The sequence below is a fragment of the Nannospalax galili genome, unplaced genomic scaffold (genome assembly GCF_000622305.1).
Source record: "Nannospalax galili isolate Female #2095 unplaced genomic scaffold, S.galili_v1.0 scaffold833, whole genome shotgun sequence".
Classification (NCBI taxonomy): domain Eukaryota; kingdom Metazoa; phylum Chordata; class Mammalia; order Rodentia; family Spalacidae; genus Nannospalax; species Nannospalax galili.
The window spans coordinates 738,515-758,277 of NW_008333374.1; the positions used below are offsets into that span (position 1 = coordinate 738,515).

Below are 19,763 nucleotides of genomic sequence, written 5' to 3' on the forward strand. Positions count from 1 at the left end.
CTGTCCTTCCTGGCCCAGACATAAGGCAGCTTCTCTAATACATTTATTGGGGATTGAATGTAGGAAGGAGGGTATAAGGTGACAGGGGGAAGGTTGTGGGAATGCAAGTATAACTGGCTGGGATTTCAAGTCAGAAATGGACTGGGGGCTGGGGCATTAGGTTACAGGAAAAGGATCCAATCAGATCTTGGGACCAGGCCCAGAGTTCTGGGCTGGAAGGCCCATGCAGTCTGAGTCAGAGGGAATTGTGCCTGACAGGCCCTGAAGGGGCAGGGTTGTCTACACTATGCTCTGGTGTCAGTGGGGTGATGAGATGGAAATGGGATGTGGGATGTTCTCCTAGGAGTTAGAAAAACCGCACTAGGCAGCTTGAGTGCAAAACAAACCATCAAAGTGGGGTGGGTGATGATGGGAGGCTGAGGGGTGAGGGGAGTGCCTATATTGTAGTTAAGCAAGTGTTATGGGTGGGGTCTGGAAGCTGAAGGAGGGGTCAGGGAAGGTGTACAATGCACGGTTTGGTTAGGGTGGAAAGGTATGGGGTGGGGGAGGAGAGCTGGATCTGGGTAGGAGGAACTATCTTGAACGCGCTGGCTTCTGGCTTGGCGGTGGAGTCAGAATGGCTTTTTTAATAGAGAGCCTGAAGAGGCTTCCAGATTCAAGCATATCCGGACCCCTACTTGGCGGCGGGTGGTGACGGAAGTGGAGCCTGGGCCGATGCTGGTGCCGCCTGGATGGACAGGACACCCTCCGGGGACAGCGCTGAGGTCACAGCAGCAGGGTCCACGCCAGGAGGCAGGCGGTAGCGGCGGTGGAACTCACGCGCAATGAATCCGTGCTCATCCTGCAGGGGACAGGGGCTGATCCGGCCGGCTCCGCCCCCATCTCGCCCCGCCCCAGTAGGCCACGCCCTCCACCGGGCCCTGCCCAGCTTCTGACTTACTGGGCGCTCCTCGTGACGCGCATGCACCTCCACGTGGTCTCCAACCACCTTGACAGCGATTTCCTCCGGCGAGAAGTGCTTCACATCCAGCAGCACTGAGAAATGCCCGGGGTCCGTCGGAGCCTGCGAAGAGTTAGGGGTGGGGACTGTTGGGATGAGATCCAGCAAGACCCCACCTCCCGTCGATCCAGCTGCAGCTGACTGCTTCACTGCCTGGGCAGACTGTCCCCTTCCCTATCCGTCACCAGAATCTCTTCACCCACCGTATCTGGCATCCTCCTTCCCCTGAAGACACTGGAGTCACCTCTCCAGGACCTCCACACTCACAGGGTGACCAAGGCTGTACCTGTCCCTCACCCCCACCTCGTGTCACTGATTCCCAGGTCACCATGCCATCACCCCAGGGGCCCTCATTTCCCACCCTGCCAGCAATCACTTTGGCCATCCAGAGCCCTCCGATCATGAGACTTCCCGTGCCCTCTGCATTTATGGTTACCTTGTCCCTGCTTTAGAGAGCCCAGGAACCCCGTCATCAAATCACAGGATCCTTCGTGGTCCAGGGCCCTGCATCACCCACAGTTCAAACTGTGCCCCAATATATGACTTCCTGCTGTCCTTTCCCCCAGATTCCCAGGTCACCTGCCTCCTTCAGAGTCATCAAGACTCCCCAGAACGCCACCCAGTCCTTCCACCTTACCCCCCTCGAGCTATGAGACCCCCCCAGAGGGGGACAGGGAGCACCCCATTGCTTCAGTAACTAGGCCTCTGAGAATGCCACACTCAGGGGACTCTCAATGGTCCTTTGAGTGGCCGCACGGTCCACTAGGCTCACGCAGACATTTCCGTACCCCTGAACCCTATCTTGTTAATAGAGCTGTCCCTCCCGCAGTCCTGGCACCTGGGCTGTGGGCAGCGCCACACTGGGGGCGCGCAGGTAGTAGGGGGCAAGCGCAGCGGGGCAGAGCGAAGCCAGCTCGGCCTCCAGCAACCCCTCGCCGAAACGCTGGTCAAAGAGGCGTCCGGGCGCGGAAAACCCCGGCAACGGGGCCGAAGCGCGGCGCAGCCAAGAAGGCTGCACAGGCACCCGGATCTCCATCCTGCTCCGCCGCCGCCCTGGGCCCGCAGTACCCGGGTGTGTGCTGTCTCTGCTTTATACTGTGCCCTGTGCCAGCCCCTCTGCAGGCCTCCCGGGGACACTGGGACCCCGGCCAGGCTCGGCCATTAGTAGAGCCTTATTTAGAAACCTCAATAATGCCTTGGCCAGTTATTAAGCGCCTGCTGAATGCCTGGAAAAGGACACCAGGGAAATGTCATTATGTCTTTTCCATTTCCAGAAGGGGAAACTAAGGCTTAAGAGGCAGACCCTTATAGGTGGGGTGAACCATTGTGGCAGCTGGTACCCAGAGCCCCCGAGAAGTCCAAAGAGTTCTCAGGTCCCTTAATCCATTCCCGCCCCTCTGGCCGCTCTGAGGATGACGCACCGATCTTCGGAACAGAATTCCGGAGAATGCTGCACCCGTGCCAGGCTGTCAAGAGAACACAGAACAGGCAGACCCTACCCCCATCTTTAGACAGCCCTTGGGCCCAGACCCCAGAGTAGGTCGGGCCTAATTCTGTGCCTCTGACTCAGCCTCGGGTGCTCAGAGGCCAGGGGGCGTGAGCACAAACACTCCAGGTTGGCCCCCCGGGGGCCGCGTGCCGGGGCTAGAAATAGCTCGTTTTGATCCCGCTACCTGGGCCGGGAGCCCGGGCCTGGCAAGGAGTGCAACCAGCTGCTCTGCAGCAAGAGGGAAGTGGTTGGGTGACCATCAGGACCGGTTGGCCGACCCAACTGATAGATAGAGGCAGTTAGAGAGAAGACAGATTTCTCCGGTTGCCCTGCAACATGTAGAACAGTAGTTAGCTGGAGCCGGGTCTTAACTTCTGCAACCCTAGAGAACGGCAGTTGGAAGTCAGGACTACTGGAATAGCCAGGATTATTTGCTCACTTCCAAGCACAAACTCAGCTTCTGGTCCTTCCCAATGGTCTAGAATTCTGTCAATCACCGCCCACACTAAGATTGTCCAATCAAACACGCGTTCTCAGGCTGGCCAGCGCTACAGCCAATCACGAGACCATTTCCCGTTGGCCACTTTACAGCTACTTTTCTGTTCCTAGCTATCATTGGTCACCTTGGAGGCCGCTCTCCTGCGCGAGTTGCGCCCCCAGAAAGGGGCGGGGCTTGACGGAGCATAGCTAGGCGACCAAGATTCGCACAGAGCTGTCCCGCGAAGGGGCGGAGCAGGCGAGAGGATTGAGGTAGCTGACGGAAGGACTACGGTGAGGCTGGTCCCTTTTTCAGAGAGCACAGGAGGCCCGGGGAGGTCCAACCGTGAGGGCAACACAAGTTTATTAGGGTCTGGGGTCTCAGGCCCAAGCGCACTGAAACTACAACTCCCAAGATGCTGCACAGGTTTTGGCGCGCCAGCCGTTGACTTCACCACCCAGGGTGTCGCATATAATATCTTTTGTTCTCCCTTGATGGTCCTAAGGGATTCTTCCTCCTAAAGGTGTCCAAGGAAAACTTGGAAATTGAGTTTATAGTTTCGAAATTACCTCTAGACACCCATGGATGTTGTCTGAACTTTTTTTTCCTTTTTGACGGAGCCCAGTGAATCATGGGGCTTGTAGTCCACTTACACCTTGCCCTTAGGACCCCCTAAGGACTTAACGGGAAATAATATAGTCTTAGTGGTGGCGTTTTGTTTGTTTGTTTTGGAGACATCTACATCTATTGCTGTTCACCCCTGCATACTCCAGGCCAGCTGGTACTGGAACGTGGATTCTCCTGTCTCCATCTCCCTTCTCTCAGTAGGAGTACTAGGATTACAGACTCTAGCTACCACCCTCGGCTTTAAATGGATTCTGAAAATTTGAACCAGGTCTTAACACTTGCACAGCATAGTCACGGAGCCACTTTTTTTCTGTGACTTCTGGAACTTTTTTTTCCTTTTCTAAAGACGGGGTCTCTTTTTAAAAAATATTTTCTTTATTGTTTTTATTTTATGCGTATGAGTGTATTGCCTGCATGTATGTGAGTGCACCCGTGTCGTGCAATGCCACTGAGGTCAGAAGAGGGCTTCGGATTCCCCTGGAACTGGAGTTAAAGACGGTTCGCAGCCGCCATGTGGGTGCTGGGAATCGAACCCGGGTCCTCTGTAAGAGCAGTCAGTGCTCTTAACCGCTGAGCCATCTCTCCAGCCCCAAGAAGGGGGGTGGGTGGGAAGGGTGTGGGGTGTGGGGGGTTATCTCTTTAGCCCCAGTTGGAACCTTTTTTTAGAGCATCCCAGGCAGGCTTAGACCTCATAGCAATCCTGCCTCTGCCTCCCAGTGCTGAGATTAAAGGCCATGCTGGGCCTGGCTTGGAACTTTTTTTTTTGTTTTGGAGTTTTTGGGGGGTTTTTTTTTGCTTTATTTTTATCCTATGTGTATTCGTGTATTGTGTGCATGTATGCAAGTGCACCCATGTCGGGCAATGCCGGAGGAGGACAAAAGAAGGCATCGGATCCCCTGGAACTGGAGTTACAGACAGTTGTTTGCAGCCATGTGGGTGCTGGGATTCCAGCCCTGGTCTTTTGCAAGAACAGCCAGTGCTCTTAACTGCTGAGCCATCTTTCCAGCCCCTTGGTCTGGAACTTTTGATCCTCCTGCCTCAGCTTCATGAGTGGTAGGATTGCAGGCATGCATGACATGTTTGGCTTGAATCTATAATAATAATAATAATAGTAATAATAATAGTTGTTATTTGAGACAGGGTCTCACTATGTAGTCCTGGCTGACTTAGTTTTATTTATTTATTTAGACAGGGTCTCCCTGTAGCCGCAGCTGGCCTGAATTCACTATGGAGACCAGGCTGGCCTCAAACTCACAGAGATCTGCCTGCCTCTGCCTCCTGAGTGTTGGGATTAAAGGTGAGCGCCAAATCTGTAATGTTAATAGGACTCTCCTAAAGCTACTTGCCTCAGGAGGCTGAGGCAAGAGGATCACCACAAGTTCAAGGCCAGCCAGGGCTACTGAGTGAGACCCTGTCTCAAAAAACAAAATTGAACAATAAAATAAAAGGCTCCTCCTAGACTGAATCCAGAGTTGAGACCTACCAACTACCAGTTCCTAGCTCTTCTAAGAGCTTGTGGGAATCATGTCTCTATCATCATTGTCTTGAATATGCAATGGTGATTCATGGGAATTGTAGTCTATCTTTCCAGGAATCCATGGGAAATTCTTGCTTTTGCCCTCCTCTCACCATGCCCTGCTTCTCTTGTAGACTGTCTACCCAAGACAACTTCTTTGGAGATGTTTCCCAGAATGGATGACACTTCTGACCATCAAGAAACCAGACCTGGATCCCCAAAGTAAGGATTCTCCATAGGAAGTGCTGAGCCTCAGACTAATAGCAGGTGACCACAAGAGAGAAGGAAGGCATGTGACTTCCCTTTTCAAGCTGTCTACACTTGGGTCCCCCACCACAGCTCCACTCTAGGTTGTTAACCCAAGCCCCTAATGGTAACAGTGTGGGATATGTTTCCATTCCTGGACCGAGTCTTCACACATGCCTTCATTTCCTACAGGAATCACCCCTCAGAACAAACTTTTTCCTCTTTTCTTCTCTCCCATTATAAACCCTGACTCCATCCAGGTCTCAGAGGCCCAGGCTCCCACAAGGTCCCAAGGCCACATCCAATTCCCCTGAGCTGTCTGAGGAGTCCTGGCCATCCAGTTCAGGGACCCCTTCTTCACCCGGCACCATGGAGGGACAGAATACCTCTCCACCACTCACCCCACTTGACAGTGGGGACTCTGTGGTGGCCAAGTAAGTACCAGGATCCCTGAAGTGAAAGGAGGGAGGAAGAAGGCATCCCATAATAATCATCAGAGCAGAGCTATGGTAGTATACAGTACTCTTAGGATCAGGCACTCCATGTATATTAAGATCTCCGGCGTATACTGCCTGGGTTCAAGTCCTGCCTCTGTCACTTATTCTCTGTATGATTTTGGCCTCAATTTTCTTATATTTGGGATATTCATCGCACCTATCCCCTAGGGCTGTTTTAAGCGCTCAGTTACTGTGTGTATTTTAATGATGTATAACAATCCCTGTCACAAAGTGAGTACTCAGGTCTATAGGTTAATGGTTCAGCTGCTGTAACCAAGGGTCCTAATTAGTTATGGCATAAGGAAGATAACATTTATTTCTCCTGCATTTAGTGGTCCAGGCAGAAGCAACCTATCTGAGGTAGGGGGACATAGATTCCTCTGTCTTATTGATGTTCCATTCCTAGGCTGTTGTCCTTCCCTTCATGAGCCAAAATGGCTCTCAATCAGTTTTCCAGAATCATATCCTCTCATTCTTTGTTTGCCAGGGGTTAAAGTGCTTACCTCGCATGCACAGTGCCTTTGGTTCGATCCCAGCACCACTTCAAACTCAGAAGACAGAGGGAGGAGGATCAGAAGTTTAAGGTCACCCTCAACTACATAGTAAATTCAAGACTTGCCTGGGCTACATGAGATCCTGTACTTAAAAAACAAAAACAAACAAAAAAACTAGGGGCTGGTAAGATGGCTCAGTGGGTAAAGACACTTGCAACACAAACCTAGCAACCTGAATTTGATCCCTAGAACCCACATAAAGGTGGAAGGAGAGAATAGAAGCCACAAGGTTGTCCTTTGCCTTCCATACACATGCTATAGCATGTGTGCCCCCCCATACACATACAAGTACCCACATATACCAAATGATAATTTTTAAAAATATAGTCATTGCCGGGCATGGTGGCACATGCCTTTAATCACAGCATTCGAGAGGCAGAAGCAGGTGGATCTCTGTGAGTTCAAGGCCAGCCGGGTCTCCATAGTGAATCCAGGACAGCTGGGGCTACAGGAAGACCCTGTCTAAAAAAAAAAAAAAAAAAAAAAAAAAAAAAAAGCTAGTCATCAGACTGGAGAAATGGCTTACAGACTTACAGAAGGCCCAGGATCAGTTCCCAGCAGCCACATGTGATAGCTAACAACCATCCAAGCTCCAGTTCCAGGAAATCTGATGCCCTCTTCTGACCTCCACAGACATTGCATGTACATGATGCACTTACATACATGCAGGCAAAACACTCAATACACATAAAATGAAAATAATTTCTTTCTGTCTTTTTGAGACAGGGTCTCCCTATAGCTCCAGCTGGCCTGGAACTCACTATGTAGACCAGGCTGGCCTTGAACTCACAGAGATCTGCCTGCCTTTGCCTCCCGGGAGTGCTGAGATTAAAGGCATGTGACCACACCCAACGTTAGTTTAAAAAAAACAGGAAAAGAGCCAAGCATGGTGGCACATACCTTTAATCCCAGCACTTGGGAGGCAGAGGCAGGCGGATCTCTGTGAGTTCAAGACCAGCTTGGTCTACATAGTGAGTTCTAGGCCAACTGTGGATACAGGGAGACCCTGTCTCAAAAAGACAAAAAAAAAAAAAAAAAAAAAAAAAAAAACAGGAAAAGAAATGGGCACGGTAGTACACACCTGTATGTAATCTTAGCACTTGGGAGCTGGAAGTAGGAACATCAGGAATTCAAAACCATCCTCACATACATAGTTGGAGGCCAGCCTGGGATACATGAGACCTTATCTCAAAAAAAAAAAAATCAAAAGCAATAAAACTGAAAAATAAATTTTTTTTTTGATAAAATGGCTCATAAAGGCACTTGCCACTAAGCCTGACAACCTGTTCAATCCCTGGAACCCATGTCATGGAAAGAGAGCACTGACTCTGGGAAATTGTCCTCTGTGCACTGTGGCGCACATGTACACACACACACACACACACACACACACACACACACAAATGTGAAAATGTAAAAACTACATGATATAAGAAAGGAAAACAGATACTGAAGGACAAGTTCAACCACTGAACTATTGGAGATGTGTAGAAAGCATATATGTATATATATTGGTCTTTTTTGAGACAGGGTCTTCCTGTAGCCCCAGCTGTCCTGGAACTCACTATGTAGACCAGGCTGGTCTTGAACTCACAGAGATCCGACTGCCTCTGCCTCCCAAGTGCTGGGACTACAGGCATGCACCACCAGGCCCAGCAGAAAGCATATTTTTATCTGGGCCACTGAGCATAGCTTCTATCAGCTGTTCTGCTTCAACACAAAAGCAGTGTGTTTACTGCCATGGGTTGGGTATTGTGATAATTGCTGTTATTATGTTCTCTTTATTCCTTCTCCTCATTACCGGATGCTCACAGGTATATAAACAGGTTCCGCCAAGCTCAGCCCACAAGACGAGAAGAGCGCCAGCCTGCAGGCCCAACCGCAGCTGACTTTTGGTGGTTACCTCCCAAGTCTCCAGACTTGAGCGCTCACCTTGCAGCAGGTACCTCAGCGCTATCTGCTCAGTGCCCAGCAGACACTCTTCCTGGTCCCTGTAACTCAACAGAGGTTTCTCAACAGGAGCTAGTGAACCAGAAGGAAGACTTACAATGGCAGGCCAAGCTCCCACCAAAGTGTCCAGTTCATCCCAGGCTGTAGCTCCTCTTCAGAAAATAACTCAGGTGACCTCATATACTCCCTCCCTCAAGTGCCTGAACTGACAGCACCACCCTGGGGTAGAATTAGAGACAATTGCCAACATAAGGAATCACAAATAAAGGATTTGTTAGAGCTGGGGATGTAGTTCATTTGGGAAAGTTCTTGGCTAGTATGTAGGAAACCCTGATTTGGTCCCCAGCACCACATAAAACTAGGCACAGAAGCACAGCCTATAAGTCCCACTACTTAAAAGATGGAGGCAGGAAGATCAAGCAAGGTTATCCTTGGCTACATAAAGAGTTTGAAGCTGCCCTGGGCTATATGATAGTCTATCTCAAAAGATAGTAAGGGTTGGAGGGATGGCTCAGTGGTTAAGAGCACTGGCTGCTCTTGCGAAAGACTTGGGTTCAGTTCCCAGCACCCACATGGCAGCTAAAACTCCAGTTCCAGGTGATCCTATGTCCTCTTCTGGCCTCCTCAGGCACTGCAGGCATGTGGTATACTTATATACCTTCTGTCAAAACACTGATACACATAAAATAAAAATAAATCTTTAAAAAAAGATAATAATAGGGGGCTGGAGAGATGGCTTAGCAATTGAGAACACTGACTGGTCTTGTAGAGGATCTGGGTACAATTCCCAGCACCTACATGGTGGCTAACAATAACCTGTGGCTCCAGTTCCAGGGGATCTGACTCTCTCTTCTGGCCTCCATGGGCATTGCATGACATGGGTACACTTACATGCAGGCAAAACATTCATACTCATTAAAAAAAAAAAAAAAGATAAAATTTTTAAAAAAGATTTGGGGCCAGTGTGGTACTGCACACTTTAATCCCAGCATTCCAGAGGCAGAGACAGCAGATCTCTGTGAGTTTGAGGTCAGCCTGGTCTACTTAGTGAGACACTGTCTAAAAAACCAAACAAACAAAAAACAAAACCCCAACCAACCAAACCAAAAAGGATTTGTTAACTAAATGCAGTTTTGAACTTTAAAAGTAGGTTCCCATGTATATTAGTCATTTTCATGTTGTTATGACCAAAATACCTGACAGAACCAAGGGAGCACAGGTTTATTTGCTCTGTTTCAGAGGGCTTTCAGTTCGGCATGGCAGGAGTGTGTGGTGGAGCTGTTCACATCCTGGAAGACCAGGAAGCTGAGAACACAGGCTGAGCCAGGGCTGGGCATGACCTGGAGTCCCACCCCTAGAGACTGTCTGCCAGCTAGGCTCTGCCGCCTTCAGAACTGGGCCATAAGCTGTTGCCTCAGCATTCATATCAGGAGCCTGTGGGGCACACTGCAGACTCAGACTGTAACATCATGGTCAGATCCAGATGTTTGGACAGTGTTGGGAGAAACCCAACTCCTGGTTCTCTGTCCTTTTATTGGGCTCACTCAATCTCGGCATACTTTCTCCTTCTAGTAGCCAAGATGGTGCCAAATGGCTCTAGACTCCCATGGTACTAACTCAGATACTACAGTGGAAAATTCGACTACCTTCCTTCTTCCCTTCCTCCTCACTCATGTTCTCCTCTCTCTCTCTCTCTCTCTCTCTCTCTCTCTCTCTCTCTCTGAGTTTGCTTAGTGAAGCCAGGATGGACATGGACAGGTCTCACTGTGAAGCCTAGGTGTAGCCCAGGTTGGCACTCAGAATTCTCCTGCTCTGCCTCTGAAATGCTAGTGATCACAGGCATGTGCCAGTATACTACCAATAAATAGGAGCTTTTCTTTGTTTTTTTAAAGATTTAAGATTTATATTTATTTAGCTGGACATGGTGGCGCACACCTTTAATCCCAGCACTCAGGAGGCAGAGGCAGGTGGATCTCTCTGAGTTCAAGGCCAGCCTGATCTACATAGTGAGTTTCAGGCCAGCTGGGTCTACAGGGAGACCCTGTCTCAAAAGACAAAAAAAAAAAAAGATTTATTTTTATCTATATGTATGTGTGTGAGTTTATGTCACGTGTGTGTAGAGCCATCAGAAGCCAGAAGAGGGTATTGGAGAGCTGGAGTTACAGGTGGTTGTGAGCCACCCAGTGTGCTGAGAAACTAACTTGGAGCCTCTAGAAGAGCAGGAAGTGCTCTTAACCACTGAATAGTCTCTCTAGCCCATTTTGTTTTGTTTTGTTGAAACAGTATCGTGTAGGCTGCTCTGTAGCCTTGAACTCCTTAGGACTTCCAGGTCCAGAGTGCTGGTGCTGGGATTAGAGGTGTGAGTCACCATACCTAGCCCAAATCCTTTTTTTTTTTTCAAACCTTAAATTTTTTGAGAGGGGTTACACATTTTTGTTTTACGTGTATTGCTTGTATGTATGCCAGTGTACCACATGCATGCCTGGTACCTGCAGACGCCAGAAGAGGGTGTCATCTCCTGGAACTGGAGGTAAGAATGGGCGTGAGCTGCCATATGGGTGCTGGGAACTGAACCCAGGTCTTGCAAGAGCAACTAGTACTCTTAACCACTGAGCCAGCTCTCCAACCCCGAACTGCTGTCTTTTATGTACTCACCCTTGAGCCAGTCAGGAAACAATTTGATAGAATGTTTTGATTGGGCAGATCTGGTCAGGAAGATAGGTCAACCTTTGTTTCTTTTTCTAAAAAAATTTAAATGTAGTGTGTGTGTGTGTGTGTGTGTGTGTCTGTGTGTCTGTGTGTCTGTGTGTGTCTGTGTCTGTGTATGTGTGGTGTGTGTAGGTCAGAGGACAACTTTCAGGAATCAGTTCTCTCCTTTCACCTCTATGTGAGTTCCAGGAATTGAACTCAGGTCATCAGGCCTGTGCACAACCACTTTCCCTGCTGAACCATCTTGCCAGCCTTAAATCTTTCAACAATAACTTATAGGGACAGTGTGAATGTAAAGAGGAAAAGTGAGCTAGGTGATGTGGTACATGTCTGCAACTCCAGTACTGGAGTGACAAAGGCAGGTGGATTGAGAATTCAAAAACAGAAACTTCATATACCAAAGAGGGAAAGTGAGCCTCTCTTCTCTGAGGAGGAGAAGCAGACTGTAAGCTGCCTGCCTTGAATATAGGTGGAATATAGGCTGTGCACCAGGCCTTCTGTATAGAGTGCCTTTCCCCACAGCTTTGGGGTGGGCACTAGCCTCTGACCTCTCTCATTATGCAGAGCCTTAACACATGGAACTCATCTTTGCTGGACTTGGAGATGTTGAGCCTTCAAAGCAGAGCGACCAAGCTGCTCAAACGCAGGTGATGCTCACTCACCCCCGTGTCCCCCTCTCTGCTGGGCCCAGTTCACTGCCATCCTCACTTCTGCCTTCTTCCTGCAGCAAGGCCTCCCTCTCCTCCTCCTCGTCTCTCAGCCCCAATAATGCCAGCAGCCCCTCCTTCCCCATCAGCTCCAATGGCCTCTCTTCTTGCTCTGTCACCTTCAACTCAGACTCCAGCAAGGGTTCTGGCCCCAGAGAACCAGGTAAGTGCTGGGAGGTGATGAGTGATGGTACCTGGGTTCAGAGTCCATCTTGTCTACTTACTACCTACGTGACTTTTGCCTCTCCGAGCCTTGTTTTCTGAGCGGAGAAACAGGAATAATAATTGGATTCCTTTCCCACAGGTATTGTGAGAATGAAATTAGTTCATGAAAACAGCACAGTTCCGTCAACAGTAGTGGTCACGAGTGTGACAGGCCTTCCATTCTCCCCACAATTCTGAATGGAAGTGCCAATGTCAGAAACGTTAGTGCAGGTTTGGCACCATGCTGATTTAACAGTAAAAAATGACCTACGAGGCTATTCATCATTGGTCTTGATCCCATGTAGGGGAGATAGTCATACTTTTTTGGTTTGAATTTTGTTTATTTGAGCCAGGATATGTAGTTCAGGCTGGTCTGGAACTCACAGCAATCCTCCTGACTTAGCCTCTCCACCACTAGGATTACAGGGGTGGGCCACTATACCTATCATGATTTTTGCTGTATATACATCACATTGAGCCACATAAAATTGGGTTTTAGGTTTTTTGTTTTGTTTTCTTTTGTTTTCTTTTCTTTTTGGTCTTTTTGAGACAAGGTCTCCCCGAAGCCCTAGCTGTCCTGGAACTCGCCTGCCTCTGCCTCCCGAGTGCTGGGATTAAAGGCATGTACCACCATGCCTGGCTTTGTTGTTTTTTTGAGACAGGGCCTCTCAGTAGCCCCAGCTAGCCTCAAACTCAACTATGTAGACCAGGCTAGCCTTATTCTCACAGAGATGTGCTTGCCTCTTCCTCTGAATGCTGGGAGTAAAGGTGTGTCTGAGCACACCTAGCAGAATTATTTTTATAGATAAAAAAATTGTTGGATATTGGCAGTTTCAAGTGGTTTGACTAAATCTCAGTGTGTTTGAGTCTGGCGCATTGCCCTAGACCCATGTCTACACTGTGTACAGCATGCAACCTAGCTACAACGGAAGAACTGTTGAGTGGTCAAGGACTGCAGAGATGAAGCCAGGAATGGTGACCCATGCCTGTAATCCCAGCACTTGGAAGGTAAAGGCAGAAAGGTCAGGAGCCCAGGTCAGCCTCAGCTGCATATTGAGTTCAAGGCCAGCATGGGCTACTTCACAAGTCAAAGTAGTGGCGCATGCCTTTAATCCTAGCACTCAGGAGGCAGAGCTGGTGGATCTCTGTGAGTTCGAGGCTAGCCTGATCTACCTAGCAAGTTCCAGGTCAGCTAAGGCTACGTAGTGAGAAGTTTTTGAGATGGGATAAGGACTGGGGTTACTGTGACTGCTGTTGGCATTGTTCCCTTCCTCTGTGTCCTCCTGGACTGTAGTGGTACATAAGACAGTTTCTATCCAGGTTCCTCCAGAGCTCCCATGAATGGGGCAAGCAAGCACTGGGTAGCAAGTGTGATCCTGTATGGGGACTCCCCTGTCTGCTCTTCACTCTTTCCATACTTTTTATTCATTTCTCCCTCCTGAGTCTCAGTTTTCTCATTTGGAAAATGGAGATGAAGTTACTAACTGACTTCATAGGTGGTTGTGTGGTAAATCTCTTCAATGATTCTTGAACCAGCATTGACTCCTACCATGCAAGTGGCCCTATGAACAAGATTGGGGATTTCAAGGTCTTCAAGGCACAGTGGATGTAGGGCAGAGAATTGTCACCACCACACCCAAACACTTGTAAAACACAGGGAGACATGAAAGGCATGCAGGAGATGGTGTAGATGGAAGTCAGGGAGGGCTTCCTGGAGGGAGTGCTTGCTAAGGTGAGGATGGACAAGAGCCTTAAGCATGTAAAACTGAGAAGCCCAGATGCATCTTTCCTCTGACTCTGCATCGACCCCACTTCCCACTCCAGAAAGTAGTTGGGTTGGACATCCTGTCTGAATAGCTCTTTGGCACAGTGGAAGGGTGGCATTCAGGCTGACCTTGAGGTGCAGATCACCCTAGCTCTTGCCTCAGCCCTCTCTTCTCTACTCCCCTCACAGCAGCCTCAGGGCCAGCCCAGACCCCCATCCCTGCTTCTGGCCCAGCCTCCTCCCAGGCACCCCTTAGGCCTGAGGATGACATTTTATACCAATGGCGGCAGCGGAGGAAGCTTGAACAGGCCCGAGGAGGCGAGGGGGATGGAACCTGGGTTTTACCTCGGACCCCTGCCCTCACCACTCAGGTAAAGAGTTGGAGGAGAGAGTGTGAGGGTGATAGGAGACACCCAAGGGTGACAGGGGACCCACCACACTCTTCCCTGTTTTACATCCCCCCCTCCCTTTGTCTACAGACTTCTGTCCCTGCAGTGAATCTTGGTTCCCTGGGAACCCAGCCTAACTGTGTCCCACCATGGAGCAGTGTTGCCCAGCCTGCTCCCCCAGAGGCTTTCTACGTGGAGAGGCCTCCTCTTCTTCCAGGGTCCTCTCCACACGTCTGGGCCCCGAGTTCCCACGGGTTCTTCTGGGCCCCACAAGCCAATCCCTGGCTATCACTCGGGATGATTCCTACCCCACTGCTAGCCTCCACCTTTGTTCCCCCGGTCCCCACCCCAGCACCCCTAGCTTCCACTCCAGCTGCCCCAGCCTCTACCCCTGCTCCCCCGGTCCCCACCCCAACACCCCTAGCTTCCACTCCAGCTCCCTGGGTCCCCGCCCCTGTCCCCCCAGTCTCCATCCCAGTGCCCCTAACCTCTGCTCCAGCTCCCTGGGCCTCCACTTCTGCTTCCCCGGCTTCCACTCTTGTACTGCCTGACACCCCCCAGGGGCCACCTACCCCTGAGCAGACCAGCTCTACCCAGCCTAAGAAGCTGGGCCTCAAGCCTCGGAAGACCAGCGCTTCCTCACGCCGGAAGGCTTCTGGGCCAGACCCCGAGGCTTTTGAAGGGCTCTCTTCGCAGTTCAGGGGTGCCCTGGGCCAGGTAGTGACAGCCCGGCTGTTCCCAGACAGCCTGGAGGACACGCCCCCTCACCCTGGGAGCCCGCCTCCTGCAGAGGCTGCTTCCTGGAGGTTCAAGGCCACACCCCCTCCAGCCAAAGTCCTAGTCCCAGCTTCCCAGTCTCAGGGCGGGTCCAAGGCGGAGTCCTGCAAAACCAAAGCCCTGTCCTCCCGCGGGTTGGTGCTTCGGAAAAACAAAGCCACTCCCTCAGCCGAAGCTGGGCATTCACACCCTGCTCAGGCCCAAGGGGCGTCCACATTAATGGAGGTCCATTCACCAGAGTTCAAAATGCCTGTGTCCAAGACGGGTTCTGGTGATGCCGTGGCCACGCCCCCACCAGCACCAGGCCAGGTCCACTCCGAGGACTTGCTGTCCCAGGCTACCCAACTTCTGCAGGCTGCGGAAGGTGAGCGGGGATTCCTGGGCCCTCCGGTATCTTGGTGGTGGCCCCAATCCCCGAGTCCACCTTTTAGAGCTCAATCTTTTACATCCCTCCCTCCACAGACTCTGACGGCAGCGAGTTTCAGGACGACCCTGTGCTGCGGGTGCTAAGAGCCCAGAGGGCAAAGCTTCGGCAGCAGAAAAGGTGACCACCCGCCATTACCATGATCCACCATCCCTCCGCACTGGGTCCCTGCATGTTCTGACAACCTGTTTGGTGTCTGTCTCTTCTAAGCCCCTTTTCCCCCAACCCCATCCACGGCCTCAGATCCTTATCGTGAGCACACACCCCAGTTTCTACCTCTCTGACATTTTTTCTAGGCAAGTGGACACAAAGTTATCCCTCCTCTTGGATCACACTGAAGACCCAGGATCTTTGTCCCCAACATCCAGGTCACCTCCCAGGTCCCCAAGAAGGCGGCTGAGGAGGGAAGGAGCCTCCTTTGAGGCCAGAAGACTTTGAATTGTATAAATTCAGTTTTCTCTGGGCTTGGGAGCTGGCTCTGTGAGTAAAGTGATAAACTTCAAGAGATCTTGTCTCAAACAAGGCAAGAGATCAAGGACCAACATCCCGGGTTGTCCACTGACCTCCACACATGGGGTGTGGTCTCCTACACACAGCAAAAATAAATATTTTTTCCCAATGAACTGCTTTTCCAGCATGCTGTGTTATCTCAAGAAATAAATTGTGGGAGCTAGAGAAATGGCTCAGCAGTTAAGAGCACTGACTGCTCTTACAGAGGACCCGGGTTTGATTCCCAGCACCCATTGTGCTTAACCCCAGTTCCTGGGGACTCCGAAGCCCTCTTCTGACCTCCATGGCACTGCAGGACATGGGTGCACTCACATATATGCAGGCAATACACTCATACACATAACCTAAAAATAAATAAGTGGTGGCACACGCCTTTGATCCAAGCACTTGGGAGGCAGAGGCATGTGGATCTCTGGGAATTTGAGGTCAGCCTGGCCTCCACAGTGAATCCAGGCCAGCTGGGGCTAAAGGAAGACCCTGTCTCAAAAAGGCCAAAAATAATGAATAAATAAATAAATAAATAAAACATTTGTTTAAAAAAGAAATGAATTATATGGAAAGCCAATGATTGTGCTAATTTAAGGAAACTCCCTTTCCCCTTTCCTTCTTGTTTGATGTGTTTGTTTGATGGTGCTGGGAGTGAATCCAAGCTAGGCAAGCACTCTGTTACTGTGTTCCTTCCTGGCCTACCTTCTCCCCTTTCCTGACTACTGAAATGAAATTTCTTTTCTAGTTTCATCTGGGGGTGAGGGTTGGTTTCTAGGAAAGATGGGGGCTTGCCTCATGTAATTCAATTTTTTAGAATTTTATTTATTATTTCTATTTTAGGTGTATGAGTGTATTGCCTGCATATATGTAAGTGCACCTGTGTCATATGTAACCCAATTTATACCTGGATCTTTATGTCTTGGATGGGGACTACAAAGCACTGCCATGTGGTACTGGGAACATGGCTGTTGGACTCCTGTCCTGGCAGTAGCTAGTTCCACCCAGCCTTTCTGGTCACCATCTCTACCCACAGGTCTAAGAGCTTCCTTGATTTTTTTTAAATTTTTTTATTGTATGCGTGTATTGCCTGCATGTAGGTCAATGCACCTGTGTCTTGCAATGCCCGCGGAGGTCAGAAGAGGCTGGGACTGGAGTTACAGACAGTTGTTAGCTGCCATGTGGGTGTTGGGATTTGAACCCGGGTCTTCTGCAAGAACAACCAGTGCTCTTAACTGCTGAGCCATCTCTCCAGCCCCAAGCTTTCTTGATTTTTACAGTTCCTCAAATTCCCTAATCTTGCTCCTACCCCCTTTTGCACAGCTGAGTTCTTGCTGCTCAAGACAAAAGCCTTATGTCATCCTTACTCCCCTGCCTTTCACCCCAGGCAGCCAGCAGATTCTTTTTTACCTTTAGAATCTATCGAGAATTCATCTCTTCCCCTTCCACTGCCCTCACCACAGTCTAGGCTACCTCCTGTCTGTACTGTTGAAAACTTGTTTTTATAAACATGTCTGGGCCTTTAATTCCAGCACTTGAGAGGCAGAGGCAAGTGGAACTCCATGAGTTCAAGGCCAACCTGGTCTACACAGAGAGTTCCAGGCCAGCCAGGGCTATATAGTGAGTCCCTGTGTGCTGGATAGCTTTAGTGTCAACTTGACACACCTGGGCTGAGGGAGCCTCAATTGGGGAATTACCTCTTTTGGACTGGCCTGTGGCCATGTCTGAGGGCATGTTCTTGATGAGTGATGTGGGGGAGGGGGCCCAGCCCACTGTGGGTGGTGCCACCCCTGGGCCATGGGCCTGTGTTGCATAAGAAAGCAGTCTGAGCAGGGGCCAGGGGAGCAAGCCCATAGGCAGCGTTCCTCCATGGCCTGTGATGTAGCTCCTGCTTCCAGGTTCCTGTCCTGAGTTCCTACCTTAGGCTCCCTCATGAACTGTGACCTGGGAGATATAAGCTGAATAAACCCTTTCCCCAAGTTGGTAGTGGTCAGAGTATTTTGTCACAGCAATGAAGAAACAAACTAGGATACCCTGTCTCAAATAAATGGGTAAATATGTCTGTACACTCTTGGATACATTTTTTAAAATTTAGTTTTATTTTATGTATATGAGTGTTATGCCTGCATGCATATAAGTGTACCACGTTTATGCAATGCTCAAGGAGGTCAGAAGAGGGCATTGGATCCCCTGAAACCAGAGTTATGGATGGTTGTTAGCCACCATGTGGGTGCTGGGATTCAAACCCTGGTCTACAAGAGCAGCCAGTGCTCCTAACGGCTGAGCCATCTCTCCAAGCCCTCTTTGATATGTTTCATCTGGAGGTAGAGTCTTCCTGTTCTCTGCATCTGAGCTCCCTCAGCAAAAGGACTATGACTGAAAGCATGCGGCAGGTACTGTCCGCCTGGTTCCCTTTTCTTCCTTCTCTGTGTTAGAGCAACTTTAGAGACTGTAATAAAATCTGATTGCTGGGCTTGGTGTCACACACCTGTAATCCCAGCATGCAGGAAGCTGAGGCAGGAGGATCTTTACTTTGAGGCTAGCCTGGGCTACGTAGTAAACCATTATGTAAAAAGAAACAAAAATCAATTATGTTATGCTGAGGGTGGGTCACACGAGGATGCACTTATTGAACTCAGTGAAATTTGTATTCATTGTATGTAGTTTACCTCAAAAGAAAATTATACTGAACTCTAGCTAAAGAGATGCATGCTGAAATATTTAGATACCAAATCTCGTTTTTTAAAATGAAATCAGGTACATTCAGGCATTCAGGGTGGTATGGACATAGTGGGGTTTTTTTGTTTTTGTCTTTTTGAAACAGGGTTTCCCTGTAGCTCCAGCTGGCCTGGAGCTCACTATGTAGACCAGGGTGGCCTTGAACTCACAGAGATCTGCCTGTCTCTGCCTCCCAAGTCCTGGGACTACAGGCATGCACTACCACGCCAGGCTGTTTTTTTGTTTGTTTGTTTTTGTTTTGTTTTTAGTATTTTATTCTTATTTTTGTGCTCTGTGTGTGTATCTGTATTTGTCTCATGTATGCAGGGGCCCATGGAAGCCAGATGAGGGCATGAGATCCCCTGGATCTGGAGCTACTGGCTGTTGTGAGCCACCCGGTGTGGGTGCTGAGAACCTAACTTGGGTTAGCAGCAAGCACTCTTAGCTGCTAAGCCGTCTCTCCAGCCCCAGTTTGTTTGTTTCTGAGAGAGGGTCTTATGTAGCCTAGGCTAGCCTCCAATGTACTATGTAGCTGAGGCTGGTCTTAAACTCCTGATTCTTCTGCCTTTTACCAAGTGCTGGGATTACACTCATGCACCTCCATACCTGTCCTCATTGATTTTGAAATACATCCAAAGATGAGTCAGATTGATGGATGAATAAAGTGATTAGATTTGAGATAAAGTGAATGTAGTGAAATGTTAATGGTCAGATCTAACTAGTAGATATGTGGGTGTCCACTTGGTGTATCTTAGAAATTTTCCATAATAAAATGATGGAGAATATATGTTCCGGGTTGTTTTGATACCTGTATTTATGAGGAAGAATGGAATGGGTTTCTAGCAGCTGGTTCTGCATGTCAAAGACAGGGTGAATATTTGTTTTCAGCCTTTTTGAACAAAGCACACATTTGATTGAAACCAACCAGGAAGTAGCTGCTGAAACATAAGGAACTGTAAAAGATGTTTATAATAACCTAATCTAATTGAGAGGGAGGGCTAGGAGGCTGCCTGAAGAAGTGACACTGAGGTCGACACAGGTAGGAAATATCTTCTTGGCAAGAGGCCATCCTAATTATTATGGCTGGGTAACAAGCCACCCCCAAAGTGTAGTGGCATCAAATAATCATTTTGTCGTTCTTTCAGATTCTGTGAGTCAGAAATTTGAACAGGACACGGTTGGGAACAGTTTACCTCTGCTCCATGACATCTGGGAAGA

The 19,763-nt window shown here is 49.3% G+C and overlaps 2 protein-coding genes across 5 annotated transcripts; one reads left to right on the forward strand and one right to left on the reverse strand.

Annotated features, from left to right (window-relative positions):
- Window positions 1–25: 25 nt before the first annotated feature.
- On the reverse strand, window positions 26–2,098 carry Hspb6 (heat shock protein family B (small) member 6). The gene is made up of 3 exons (XM_008828045.3): window positions 1,839–2,098; window positions 941–1,063; window positions 26–841 (listed from the first exon to the last, which is right to left on the reverse strand). The coding sequence occupies exons 1-3, from the start codon at window positions 2,034–2,036 to the stop codon at window positions 674–676; spliced, it is 489 nt and encodes a 162-aa protein (XP_008826267.1). The 5' UTR covers window positions 2,037–2,098; the 3' UTR covers window positions 26–673.
- A 1,048-nt stretch (window positions 2,099–3,146) lies between these two features.
- Proser3 (proline and serine rich 3) lies at window positions 3,147–16,080 on the forward strand. Of its 4 annotated transcripts, none has more exons than XM_008828046.2 (11): window positions 3,147–3,260; window positions 5,245–5,332; window positions 5,617–5,790; window positions 8,222–8,349; window positions 8,427–8,527; window positions 11,631–11,713; window positions 11,794–11,936; window positions 13,932–14,113; window positions 14,222–15,272; window positions 15,371–15,452; window positions 15,629–16,080. In XM_008828046.2, exons 2-11 carry the CDS (start codon window positions 5,274–5,276, stop codon window positions 15,768–15,770), a joined length of 2,145 nt encoding a protein of 714 aa, XP_008826268.1. In that variant the 5' UTR covers window positions 3,147–3,260; window positions 5,245–5,273; the 3' UTR covers window positions 15,771–16,080. The 4 variants fall into 4 exon arrangements, with proteins under 4 accessions (XP_008826268.1, XP_029416951.1, XP_029416952.1 ...); XM_029561091.1 differs by having other exon boundaries at window positions 11,863–11,936; window positions 15,629–15,770; XM_029561092.1 differs by having other exon boundaries at window positions 3,183–3,260; window positions 5,245–5,399; window positions 15,629–15,770.
- Window positions 16,081–19,763: the final 3,683 nt, after the last annotated feature.